The 13,062-nt window shown below is 59.2% G+C and overlaps 2 protein-coding genes across 2 annotated transcripts in view; both read left to right on the top strand.

The window, feature by feature from the left end:
* The window catches only part of LOC107105540 (iporin-like), a 545-nt gene extending 424 nt beyond the window's left edge, over positions 1–121 (top strand). The window contains exon 2 of the mRNA XM_015405537.1: positions 112–121. Coding sequence (XP_015261023.1) covers positions 112–121 — 10 coding nt within the window. The remainder of the gene's footprint in view (positions 1–111) is intronic.
* The window catches only part of RUSC2 (RUN and SH3 domain containing 2), a 24,998-nt gene continuing 11,946 nt past the window's right edge, over positions 11–13,062 (top strand). Inside the window, exons 1-5 of the mRNA XM_015405539.1 lie at positions 11–1,570; positions 7,626–8,387; positions 10,157–10,357; positions 11,813–11,956; positions 12,909–12,985. Coding sequence (XP_015261025.1) covers positions 223–1,570; positions 7,626–8,387; positions 10,157–10,357; positions 11,813–11,956; positions 12,909–12,985 — 2,532 coding nt within the window. The 5' untranslated portion in view covers positions 11–222. The remainder of the gene's footprint in view (positions 1,571–7,625; positions 8,388–10,156; positions 10,358–11,812; positions 11,957–12,908; positions 12,986–13,062) is intronic.

Below are 13,062 nucleotides of genomic sequence, written 5' to 3'. Positions count from 1 at the left end.
GACCTTTACGAAGATGACCCAGGACAGACGTCATTCCACCTCCACGGTGGCAAGGCCACCTTCCACCTGCACGAGCTGGCCCTGCCGCCCTTCCGCCTGCACGACACCAAGCCCGTCGTGAAGGCCTGGAGCGCCAGCAGCCGCTTGGACGTCGCAGAGGGCCAAGAAGACGAGCTGGCCGGCGACGGCGCCCGGAAGAAGAGCCGCCTGGCCTCAGACTGCATGGAGCTGGACGAGTACGGCTGCCCGCGAGGGGGGGACTCCTCCAGCTTCTCCTTCGAGCAGGACTGGGCCAGTGACCCCGACGAGCTGCTGCCCGGCCAGGAGGCGGGGCGCAGCCGGACGTGCAGCTGCTCCAGTTCCGAGCTGCAGCGCTGCCGGTGCCACAGCCTCTCCAGCCACTCTGAGCCGGCGGACCAGCAGATGGGCGACATCAGCGACTCGTCCTGCAACAGCTCCGACGGGGTGCTGGTGAACTTCAGCGCCCTCTACCGCAAGATGAACGGCCACGCCCACTCCAACCTGAACTCTGCCAACCTGTCATGCGACTCTTCCTCGGACAGCCACTCGGACACGGGGGCCTTTTATCTGGACTTGCACTCATCGCCCGTGGAGCCGAAGGTGTCCTGCAAGACGCACCACCTGGAGGGGTCCGGGAAGGCCTGCGGGTGCCACCACCCGTCCTCGCCCGTCCTGGATGCCAACTGCAATTCCTACCTGCCCCCGTGCGAGCCCTGCGCCTCGGAGGGCTCCGACCTCACCGCCTGCTTCCAGAGCCAAGCACGGCTGGTGGTGGCCACCCAGAACTACTACAAGCTGGTCACCTGCGACCTGTCTTCCCAGTCCTCCCCCAGCCCGGCCGGCTCCTCCATCACCAGCTGCTCGGAGGAGCACACCAAGGCCAGCCCCCTCCAGCCCACTGAGTACTACCTGTTCCAGAGGCCTCAGGCCCCGCCGGAGGAGGAGAGCAGCGACACCGAGGACTCCAGCAGGGGAGGCTCGCGGGGGGAGGCAGCCGAGGGGAATGCCATCGAGGGGCAGGTTTACGTCAACGTCTCCCCCCCCACCCTCGCCGGCGGGAGGCAGCGTTCCCGCAGCTACGACCGCAACCTGGACCGGAGCCCCACCGGCCGGCTGGGCTCGCTGGAGCGCATGATGAGCTGCCCGGTCAAGCTGAGCGACAGCTCTGCCCTGGCCGCCCAGGGCTCCCCCCCCAAGCGGGTCACTTCCTTTGCCGAGCTGGCCAAGGGCCGGAAGAAGACGGGCTCCTCTCCCCCGCTTCGGGCCAGCAGGGACTCTTCCCTCGAGTTCACCCCTGTCCCCGAATACCAGAAAGGCAGCTCTGTCTTCCTGGAGGACCGGGGCCGACACAGCCAGAGTCTCCCTCCCCTGCCCCTGCTCCACCCCCTCAGCCGCAGCCCCGAGCAAGGAGGGGGCGCCTCCAGAAAGGACTTGCGGTGCCGGGAGGGCCTTGAGCAGCCGTTTCCTTCAGCTGTGGCGGAGACAGGGGCCAGTCCCGCCAGCAGCAGCAGCAGCCTGGGACAGAAGGACATACGAGCCCGCGCAGATGGTAAGGCCCCTCCGGGGGGATACGTGGGCCCGTCTCTTATAGTCAGTTGAGGGGGGGGGTCCCTCCAAAGAGGGGAGACAGCTAGGATTGTTCAAAATAGGGGTTGCTGGAGAGGAGCTTGCTAAGGGATACTTCTCCCGAGGGCACTGTCAGGGGAGGGGCTCGTCCAGACAGGCGCTAGAGAAGCAAGCACCCAGTTTGGGGATTGGGCCAGAAGGCCAAAGTTTGCTTACCGGATTGCAAAGAGAGAGAGAGACCGTTGATTGGCGACCGTATGGTAAATGGGAAAGTGTCCGCCTGTTCCCTGGGGGCTATATCCCCAGTGGCATTACAGGTCTGGCTGTAGCCACCGTGGGGCCTTTGGGGCGATGCCCCCTCCCTTATTTGCCCTGCCCCCCCAATCTTCCCTGACTGTATGATGGGCCAAGCCAAGGGTCTTGTTCGGCATAAGGCAGCTTCGTGTGTCCTGCTTTCCGTCAGGGTCGGTCCAACCCCCCCCCCCCAACATGCCTATGGCACTTCCGGCACGTTACTTCCGGAAGTGACGCAGTCACGTTGGGGCACGTGTCTCCCCCAAAGAAAAAGGGTCTAGCTACGGAGCCAGTGGGGGGGGGGTCCCCAGGGTGGTGCCATCGGGCGCTGTGGCCCTCCTCCTGTTGCCTGCCGAGTGTTCCTGGGAAATGGGCAGGGACGAGTGGAGCGTTTGCCCAACGAGGCTTCTGGTTGGCCAGTGGAGATTTGATTGGCAGTGCAGGTTTTCAAGAGCACGGCTTTGTCAGCAGCTGCCCCCGGAGCTCAAGGATCTTCACTGCATGACTGAGGGCAGGCTGCAGCTGCCCTCTCTGGGCCGGCTGGCTTCCCACAGCAGCGGTTTTGTGGCTGCCATTTTGCAGCTACGCCCACCGTGCTGTGTCAGAATTCTGTGGGCCCCCACAGGGCTCAACATGGGTGGGGACACCTGGGGTATCTGGTGGTGGTGGTGGTGCTGAGGGGGAAGGGGCTGTGGAGGCGGCTTCTGGGGTGGGTTGGTCCAGCCACCCCTCAGGAAGGAGAGCTTCCATGCCCAGGGGCCGGTCTTTGAGGAGAGCTGTGGAGCCAGGCCTGTGTGCCAGCGGAGCCCTCCTGCGGCAGCATCCCAGGCGGAGAGATGCCCCGAGGCTTGGGAGCCGCAGGGTGAGAGCGGGGTCCTCTGGGGCTAGGGGTGTCGGAATCCTCGGGGTGGAAGGACTGTCTGAGTGGGGCGAGCTCTGGTGGCGTCCCCGGCCCCGGCAGAGGCTGTCTTCTAATGAGGTTGCTTGCCGCTCCGATTCTTCCTACTCGAAATGAAGGAGATGGAGGAGGAGACTGGATTTATGCCCTGCCCTTCCCTATCCAAGGGAGTCTCAGAGCGGCTTACAAACTCCTTTCCCTCCCCCTCCCCACAACAACAGACACCCTGTGAGGTCGGTGGGGCTGAGAGAGCTCTGACAGAAGCTGCTCTTTTTCAAGGACAGCTCTTGTCAGAACCATGGCTTGCCCAAGGTCATCCAGCCAGGTGCACGTGGAGGAGGAGTGGGGAATCGAACCCGGTTCTCCCAGATTAGAGTCCGCACACACTTAACCACTGCACCAAACTGGATGAAGCTTCTTTGCTCAAAGTGCAGGGAAGCAAAACACTGGTGGTGGCTGGGAGCGTCCTTGCTTCTGGCCCAGAGAACGAGATGGTGGCTGTGCTGGTTGGACCGGACTTGTTGGCTCGCCGGCCCCGGTCCCCGGGGGCAACCTCCAGGTGGTACCTGGAGATCTCCTGCTATTACAATTGATCCGCGGACAATAGAGATCAGTTCCCTAGAGAAAATGGCTGCTTTGGAGGGTGGACTGTATGGCATTATACCCTGCTGAGGTCGCTCCCCTTCCCAAAACCCCACCCTCCCCAGGATCCACTCCCAAAATGTCCAGGTATTTCCCAGCCCAGAGCTGGTGACCCTATCCAGGAATGCTTCTAGAAGAAGAAGAAGAAGAAGAAGAAGAAGAAGAAGAAGAAGAAGAAGAAGAAGAAGAAGAAGAAGAAGAAGAAGAAGAAGAAGAAGAAGAAGAAGAAGAAGAAGAGATTGGATTTATACCCCGCCCTTCACTTGGAGTCTCAGTGCGGCTTACAAACTCCTCTCCCTTCCCCTCCCCACAACAGACACCCTGTGAGGTGGGTGGGGCTGAGAGAGCTCTGACACAAACTGCTCTTTTTCAAGGACAGCTGTGCCAGAGCTTGTGACTGACCCAAGATCACATCAGCAGGTGCAAGTGGAGGAGTGGGGAATCAAACCCGGTTCTCCCAGATTAGAGTCCGCGCACTTAACCACTACTCCAAACTGGCTCTCCACTGGCTCTTCTAGCCACTTGCTTGGCCAGGGCAGGGCGGGGCGGGGCTTTTTCGGCTCAGGCTCCCTTTCCCTCGTCCATCGCTTGTTTCCCAAGCTTTTTGCTTGAGTTGGGAGAGGTGATTTGGGGAAAGAAGGTGCTTAGCCCCGTTGGACGAATGCAGCGTTGGTGCCTTTTGGATCAGAGCCCAGATGTGTACCTGATCAGGGGTGCCTGATGGGCCAGAGTTGGGATCAGGGTGCTGGACTCGGGGGGGGCAGGCCCGATTCTGGGTGCCGGAGGCTGCCCAGGGATCCGTGCCAAGGGGTGTATGAATCTGGGTGGCGCCGCCATCCCCCTCCCTGCCCGGAGACTCCCTCCTTTGCCATTCCAGGGCCCGGGTCGTGAAGGGCCCTTGGCACTGCTCAGTCTTGGCCGTGCCAGGCTGCCTCGTTCTGTGCCAGCCTGCTGAGGTCGGTCTTTTCTCCTCCGACTGGCCGTGGCTCTCCAGGATCTCGGGCGGAGCTTTCTTACGTCTCCCGCTCCTGGGTCCTTTGCATCGGAGATGCCGGGGATTGAACCGGGGCACCTTCTGCACACCAAGCAGAGGCTCTGCCCCCGGGCCAGGGTCCCTCCCTGATGGGCCCGATAGCCTTGGGTGGCACCCCTGCTGCTTGTGGGCGGGAGGGCTATTTCTCTGCGGTGCTCTCTGTGGAAGCGTCTCTCCTCTCCTCTGCCGTCTGAGAGGCCCCGGAAGCGCCTTCCTCGGTAGGCATTTGATGGCTGCCTGGCTGGCATCCCTTCCCTGCAAGGAGGGCAGGATTTGTTGGGCCTTTTGGGAGCCCCAACAAACAGGCCGACCTGCAGAGGGCACTGCCCACGCGGCCCATCCTGGTGAGGAGCTGAAAGGGGAGAGGTTTGTTTTGTGTCCTGGCTGCTGTGGCATGTGATCCTCTCTCCCCCCCCCCCAGCCCCCCTCTCGCGTTTCAGCTGGTGGCCCTTGTATCCCTGCTGCGGCCGGATGGCAGGAGCAACCGGGCCTCTAATTGCACGCAGCGCCCCAGGATACGGCAGGTTAAGTGCTGGGGGGAGGGGGGCCCTCTGGGCGGCAGCAGGGTGTCTCCGTGTGCCGGCTGCACTTTAGGGTGAAAACGCACACACCCCAGCCAAGGGGGCGGATTCAGTGCCTTGCCCAGGCATGTGGGAGTTCTTTAGTGGTCCCGTGGGGTCAGTGCGGGGTGGTGCTGTCTCTGTTGCCCCAGCAGCTGTAGGGAGATGCTTGGAGAGGAGGGGGGGCAGTCAGAGATGGGGGAGACAAGACACACACACACCCTCCCAGCCTGTGTCTTGTCCCCCCTCACTTAGTGTATCTGGTGCCTCTTTTGGCATCTCTGCTGCGCCCACTTGATTTTGCTCCCAGTGAATTTGCAGTATGCAGCCCAGCAGGGGGGCTTATGTGGGCCCCTCCCCTTTCTCTGTGGCTGGCACCCATCCTGCAGACGGCGCCTCCCCCCCCCCCCCCCGTTTGTCCAGGCCAGCCCGCTCACTAGCGGCAGTAGCCATGAGAACACGGCCTAGCCTTAGAGAGTGCTTTTGGGGGGTTTGGGTGCACTTTGCATGGGCTCTCTCGGCACAGTCCTCACGAGGACCCCGTGAGGTGGTCTGGCAGAGCGTGGCTTTTCCGTCACCATCAGGGGGAGTGAGTGCGTGGCAGGTGACATTGGCACCAGGGACTTGGTTATTGTTACATTCAATAGCGATATGGGTCTATAATTTTTTACTTGATTTTTCTCTGAGTTTGGTTTAGGTATTAATGTTATTATTGCCTGATTCCATGATGCTGGTAACTTCCCTAACTCCCCTATATTCTGTATCACATCCTTTAGTTGGGAGTATTAACTGATCTTCAAAAGTCTTTAAAAATTCTGTTGGTATACGATCATGGCCTGGTGATTTCTTGTTCTTCTGCTTCTTAATTGCTTCTATTATTTCACACGTAGTAATTGGATCATTTAGAATACATTTTTCATCCTCGTTAAATTTTTGCTTATTATTTTTTCCTAGTATTCTTTCATTTGAATATTTTCTTCATTCTTTTGTTGATGTAGATTTAAAAAAAAAATTCTACAATTTTTTTCGTATCCTGTAATTTGTAATTTGTATTTTTCTTCATCCTTTTCATCTTTAAGTAGAATTATGGATCGTTTTTCTCTTTCCTTTCTAAGCCGATATGACAACCATCTCGAGGATTTATTCGCATTTTCGAAGTGGTAAAGTTTGGCATATTCCATATATTTTACAATTTCTTGAGTTAATATTAGATTCATTTTATGCACTAATAATTTTAATTTAGTTTGAATATCTTCTCTATTCATACCTCTTTTCAATTTATCTTCTTGCTTTTTAATTTGCTTACTTAATAGCTCATAAGATATTTTCCTTTCTTTTCTCTTCCACACATCCTGATTAATAAACCAGCCTCTCATATATGCTTTAAATGCATCCCAAACTGTTAGGGTTGCCAAGTGGTTTTTGAGCCGTAGCGGGGGATTCACGGCTGGCGGCTGGAGTGCGCGCGCATGCCACATGCACATCACCCGGAAGTGACATGGCGACACCGGGCACGCTAGGGGCCGGGGCCATGACCATCTGAGGGAAAACCATAGGGTTTTCCCTCGGATGATTGTGGCCCCGCCCCCAGTGTGCCCGGCATGGTCGTGTCACTTCCAGGTGACGTGCACGTCGGGGTGGGGTTCCCCCGGGGCCTGATCCGCCGGCAGCGGGGAACGGGCCTCTGGAGCGGGGGTTTCCCCGCCCCCCGGGGGGACTTGGCAAGCCTACAAACTGTGTATATTGGCATCTCTGGCTGGATATTTCTTTTTATAAAATCTTGAATTTCTATTTTTGTTTTTTCCACAAATTTATTATCTCTGAGTAGGTTATTAGTTAGGATCCATCTATTTCTTTTCCTAATTTCTTTGAAGGAAAATAATATTGGATTATGATCTGCGAATGTCTTAGGTAGGATCTCTGCCTCTAGTAGTTCGCTCAACATTGTTAAGTTCACCCACGCCATGTCTATATCAATAGACCTTTAATGGTATATACAACATTAAAATCAGAGACAGTAAATAACACAATCAGCTAAAAGTCTGAGATAATTAAAAAAACATAAAATTGAGTTTCCCACGTTTTTCACTCTTATCACATCAACTAAAAAATTGGCCACTGCCACAGTAATCTCTACTGTTGTATCATTCAATAGAATTTGACATTTTATTTTATTAGGAAGGTGATGTTTACCCTGCAACCAAGTATTTAACCATTTTTCCCTAGCAGATGCATGCAACGAACAGTCTAACAGTATGTGACCAATTGAATCAAGATAGAGTCACATCTCCGTTCGTGCTTAGGAATATTTTGAAACCTACCATGCCTATACGTGACCAACAGTCGTGTCTATTTGAGTAGAATGTAAAATCTCTTTTATTTATATTGCGTGTTCTCCAAGCATCTAATAGGCTGTATCCCTCCAGCTCAGTGGGTGGGGTTCTGTGGTGGGGAGGGAGGGAGAGCCACGGTTTCCCAGCCTGCTCCCCCCCCCCTTGGTGGGTGCCGCTTGGAGCACTGGCTGGCAGAGCGGGCCTCCCCCCGCCCGCGTTCCTGGCCCGTTGCCCTCCCCTCCCCTCCCCTCACTCTTCCTCTCTGTCTCCCCCTACAGGCGGGACGGCGGAGAGCAAGGCGGTGGTGCGCTACAGCAAGGACCAGCGGCCGACCACGCTGCCCATCCAGCCCTTTGTGTTCCAGCACCACTTCCCCAGACAGCCCAAGGGGCGGGCCCTGCACAGCCACCTCGCCTCCAGCCTCTCCCAGCTCTACAGCCTCTCGGCCGCTGGCCGCTCGGCCGGCCAGCAGCTCTCCTCCACCTCCCAGTCCTCGGCCTCCGCCACCTCCGCCGACCAGCCCATGGGGGTGGGGACCCTGGGGCCGGGTCAGCGCTCGGCGGACGGGGCCGCCTCCCTCGCTGACGGCTGCGCCAGGAAGCCCGTCCCGGAGACCACTCGCCCGTCCCCGCTGGGCAGCTACTCCCCCGTGCGAAGCAATGTGCCTTTCTTCCAGAACGTGGACTCTTCCTCCTCCTCCTCCTGCTCTGCGACGCCTGAGAGTCACCCTCCCCGGAGCCGGTCCTGCCCCGTCTCTGCCAACCTCCTGCCCACCGGGCCTTCCCCGGCCCCCCACGCCGGCACCCGTGCCAACCCCGTGCACAAGAAGGAGAGCCCCCAGCTGGCCCCCAGGGTGCTGCCAGAGCAGAGCGGGCCGCCGGACGAGTACCAGCTCCACGGCAGCTCCCTCCCTCCTTTGGCGACCGAGGGGCTGAGCTTGTCCGGGGCAGGGGGGCCCGCCAACCCCCCGTGGAAGGCTGGCTGCAGTGATCCCGTCAGCGCTGGGTCCCTGGGCGCCATGGGGCCCCGCCCCCTGAACGGTAGGTGGTCTCCTGTCACAGAACTTCCAAGGACTTGGCAGGCACCCCATGGGGGGGAGGGGGAGTTGGAAGGTTTTGGGGAGAAGCGCCAGGATTGGCCACGGCTGTTCCAAAAGCAAAATGAATCCATGGTGACAGTATTGCCTGAGTATATGCAGGGACAAAGTCGGTCTCTGGTCCCGTTGCAAGTTTTGGTTCCTGGGCTTGGCTCTTTGCCGGGTGGCCCATTGTCGGAGGTGAGAAGCCATTTGAAGTTGGGGGTTCTCTCTTGGTCCTTCTGGAGGGGGTCTTTCAGCTGGATGCCCACGTTTGGCATCTAGCTACAAGAACCCCCAAGAAGAAACGAGAGAGAACCCCGTCGTCAGATCCCGAAAGCTCCCGGAGGCCACCAGGGATCGCTTCGCAGAGGCAGGGAAGGGCAAACCACCCCGTCTGTCTGTCTCTTCCCTCGAAAACCTCACCAGCCGGAATGAGTCGGTTGTGACTTGATGGGGGGGGTGGGGGAAGGCAGAGCCCTTGATGAGACCACCTTGGGATCCTCCTCTCACCCATGGTCCAGGGTCATGCGTGCCGTCGCGTGTCATCTGGCCCTTTCTCCTGTCTCTCCGTGGGACAAATGAGTCACTCCCTGCCTGCAGGAACCACTGAACGCAAACCTGACATTAGAAATCGCAACACTCAGAAACGAGCGGGAGAACATTTCAATCTTCCAGGACATCTGTTGTTGATCTGAAAGACACTTTTATCAATTAAAAAAAATCAAAGGGAATAGGCAAAGAGAAAGTGCTGAATCAGAACACTTCAGGAAAGCAAATGCAGCCTGAACAGAGACTTGGGTTTCATTAGAGCAAGTCCAGTGGCACCTTTAAGACCAACACAGTTTAATTCTGGGTGGAAGCTTTCGTGTGCCGGCACCCTGCTTCAGAGGCCTTCAGACTTTGTCCCACATCATAGCCGGTGACCTTTCTGTGCGACTAGACCGAGCCCCCCACCCACCTCAGGCAGCCCCCAGCCCCACAGCAGGTGCCAGTGCTCTCAGTCCCCCTCCCAGGGAGTGTGCCGGGGAGGGAGGACGCCACCGGCCCCTGGAAAGGGGTCCCCTCGCAGCCAACCTCTGGTTCTCAGGTGTATGCACGGACCACCCTCCCAGCTCTCGGGTGGTCTGTCCCTAAAGAAGCGCAGGAGCCCCACGAAGGCAACTGGAGCGGGGGTGGGGGTGGGGGTGGCATGTCTCTCTTGCAGAGCCTCCTCTGGCCCTGCAAACGTTGCAGGTGGGAGCTCTTCCCAGGTCTCTTTGGCTGCAGTTTGGGGAAGGCCCCGGAGCAAACATTCTACTTTGTGAGCTCCTGGCATTAAAGTTGTGAGCGAGCGATTTGGCTCCTGCATAAATCAGTTTGCTCTGGAGCCCTCCTTCCTGAGCTAAGATGAAAATGTATGAGCCGGAGGCTAAAAAACTGTGAGCTCGCTCACACTCACTCACCTTAGAGGGAACCCTGCAGTTGCACCCTGCCTGCCTGCCTGCCCTGTAGGGCTGCCTGCCAGCATTGTTTCTTCCACATTTTTAGAATTCTCCCCTTCCCCCCCCCCCATGCCAATGTCCAGCTAATGCTTGCGGGATTGCTACTAACATTGTTGTCTTGGTTCTTGCCTGTCTCCTCTCTTGGTTTTTCTTCCTCCCTCCCTCCTCTCTCTTTCTCTCTCCCTCCCTCCTGCCCTCTCTCTCTCTCTGTCTCCTGTCCTGTGGCTCGCTTGCCTCGGGGGCCGCGTAGCCCACCACCTCTCTCCGCAAGCACTCAAGTGGCGGGAGTATCGGCGAAGGAACCCCCTGGGGCTGGACGGCGTCTCGGGGCTGGCAGGGCTGACGGGCAGCCTGGACTGGAGGCGGCAGGAGGGCCGGCTGCCCTGGAGGAACCCCATCTTTGAGTTCCCAGGTGCCCTGAATGCGGGACGCAACACCTGCCGGCTCAATGGTGCGCCCCAGCCGTAGGCAGGACTCTCTGGGGGGCCCAGCCCATGGGGCGCGGCCTCTGCCCCCCTCCCTTTGGTCCTCTCCCGGGGAGGGGGTGACTCCGCTTGGAGTGGGGAGCCCCCTTGTCGGAGGACAGAAGGGAAGGGAGGCTCCCGTTCGTTCCCGGCTCAGCGGTCGCGTCTCCTCTCTCTGCGGTGCCGTCCAAGGGGAGTCGGCCGCAACAAGGTCCCGCTGAAGCCGGTGGCTTGGGGTGCTGTGGGCTGGGGAGGGAGATGGGAAGAGCAGCCTGACAAACCTGGTGGGGGTGGGCAGAGCTCCCTCTAAGCCGTGGAGGGTCCTGTGAGCAAAAACTCCACTTTGTGAGCTCCTGGCATTAAGGCTGTGAGTGAGCCGTTTGGCTCCTGTATCAATGAGTTTGCTCTCTGGAGCCCCCTCCTTCCTGAGCGGAGACAAAAATGGGTGAGCCGGAGGCTAAAAAACGGAGTGAACTCACACTAACGCAGTTTAGAGGGAACACTGTTGGTGGTGGGAGGGGCTGATGGCCCCAGGCCCCTGTGGTCGTGCAGACAGCTCCCTCCTCTGGCAAGTCCCACAGTAGTCGGTGCTGAAGGCGGCTTCCACTGCAGGCTTTAGTTGGTTCTCGCTGGTACATGTTTGTCTCACGTTTATCTCCCAAGAAGCCTGGCGCTTTCTCCTGAGAGGGAGGGGCTGGGCCAAGGTCCCCCGTGGCAGGGTGGGATTCGAACCTGGGTCTCCCAGAGCCTAGTCCAGCATCCCGGTCTCTTTGCCCTGTTGGGGCTCCGTCTGGGCACTGATTTCCATGGACCGGGGGGGGGGGGCTCACTGTCCTCCGGACGGTGCCCCTTGGGTTGAGATGGTGCCCCCGGGGACTGCCCGCTCTGCCGCTGAACTGAACGGGTCTTGGGAATCTTCTTCCAGAGCCTCTGCGCCCCCCCCCCGGTCCTTTCCTCCTGGGAGGGGTCTCTCTCCTTCCCCTTCTGTCCAAGGTCCTTCTGCGCAGCTGAATCCTGTCCCTGTTTTCTCCCCACCACCACCACCACCTTGAATGGCCCTCCTCTTCCTCCCCCCCCCCGCATCTTGAGTGGGGCTTTTCCCTCTGGAGGCAAAGTCCGGCCACCACCGGGGTGTGCTCGTGGGAGGAGGCATCCGTGCCTCTTGTGCCCGGGTTGTGCCTGCTGGAGATAAAACCGCCTCACGTGGACTTTGCCTGGGGGTGGGGGTGGGGATGTAGGAAGGAGCCCTTGGCTAAGGAAGGCCGGGCGCGCTCTCTTGAGCGTGGCAGGGTGGCTAGAGTCTCTCCCCACTTGGGACGGAGGGCCAAGCGGAGGGGTGCAGCGGAGCCCCATCTGGCCCCGAAGCTGAAGCACGTGTCACCCCTCGGGAGCCAGTTCTGCCAACCCCAACGCCACCCCCCTTCTCTCTCTGACTCCTGCAGGACAGTCCATGAAGCTCCCACCGCTCAACTACTCCGACTTCTTCCCGGACTATTTCTCCCTGGCGGAAAAGCCCCCCGCGGAATTCTGCCTGTCGCCGGATGGAAACACGGAGTCCGTCTCCATCGACCTGCTGCAGAAGAAGGGTGAGTTCTCCCCAGTGCTCCCTCTAAGCTGAGTCAGTATGAGCTAGCTCACAGTTTTTTAGCCTCCGGCTCACATATTTCTGTCTTAGCGCGGGAAGGACGGCTCCAGAGCAAACTAATTGATGCAGGAGCCAAATCGCTCTCTCACAATTGTGATGCCAGTCGCTCACATAGTAGGATTTTTGCTCACAAGACTCCACAGCTTAGAGGGAGCAGCCGCAGAGCAAGCAGTGGGGTCGGCAGCGGGCCGGGGTGGGGTGGGGGCTCGGAGGCGCTGACTGGGTCAGCGTCCCATCGAGAGCCCTGCAAAGCAGGCGGAGACCCCGGGTGGCCCCCGCTCTGCCGCTCTGCTGCTCTTCCTTCAAGGCTCTGGGGGGGGGGGTTGTTGGGGGGCTTTCCACTGGGGCATCTCCGGGAACAGTTGCTCCTGGCTTGCTCGCCTGAGACCTTTCCTCCTGGCACTGTGGAGGTCTGTGCCCCCTGCCCGCCAAGCTGTGGCCCAGTTGACGGGGAGGAGGAGGAGGAGGGCAGCACGGGTGTGTGTGTGTGGGGGGGGGAGCAAGGGTTGTGTTTGAGGGCGGGGCTGCGAGGGGGGGGTCCCATTGGCCCACTTAGGGCAGGGGAGCCTTGCCTGCTGGTGCCCTCCGGATTGATGGGGGGGAACGGGGGCCGAATGGGTGGGGGGGGCACTCATCCTGGGGAGAAGAAGAATTAAGAAGAAGGAGGAGGCCTTGTCTGCTTACCGGAAGTCCTGACTGCAGAGTTCCTGGCGATTCCTAGAGGTGCCCAGAAGGGACCCGCAGCGGGGACTGGCTCTGGGTGCCTTTGAGGACAGGCAGGCTGCCATCGGCTGCCTATGGGGCAGGGTGGGAGGACAGCCCCCCCCCCGTCGCCGCCTCTTGGGGAGGGGGGCGGGGCCGCCTTCAGCTCTGCTCTGGCGCCTGTCTTGCAGGGCTGGTCAAGGCGATCAACACAGCCGTGGACCTGATCGTGGCCCATTTCGGGACCAGCAGAGACCCTGGGGTGAAGGTGAGTGGGGAGGGGGTGGGGAAGACATGGGTGGGTGGTGGCCCCTCCCAGGTGTTGTGCTAGAGAAAACCCCCCCG

This window comes from Gekko japonicus, unplaced genomic scaffold (genome assembly GCF_001447785.1).
Source record: "Gekko japonicus isolate JY-2015 unplaced genomic scaffold, Gekko_japonicus_V1.1 scaffold2624, whole genome shotgun sequence".
Taxonomy (NCBI): Eukaryota; Metazoa; Chordata; class Lepidosauria; order Squamata; family Gekkonidae; genus Gekko; species Gekko japonicus.
The sequence above is the reverse complement of the archived record's forward strand: the minus strand, read 5'-3'. Positions and strand labels throughout refer to the sequence as shown.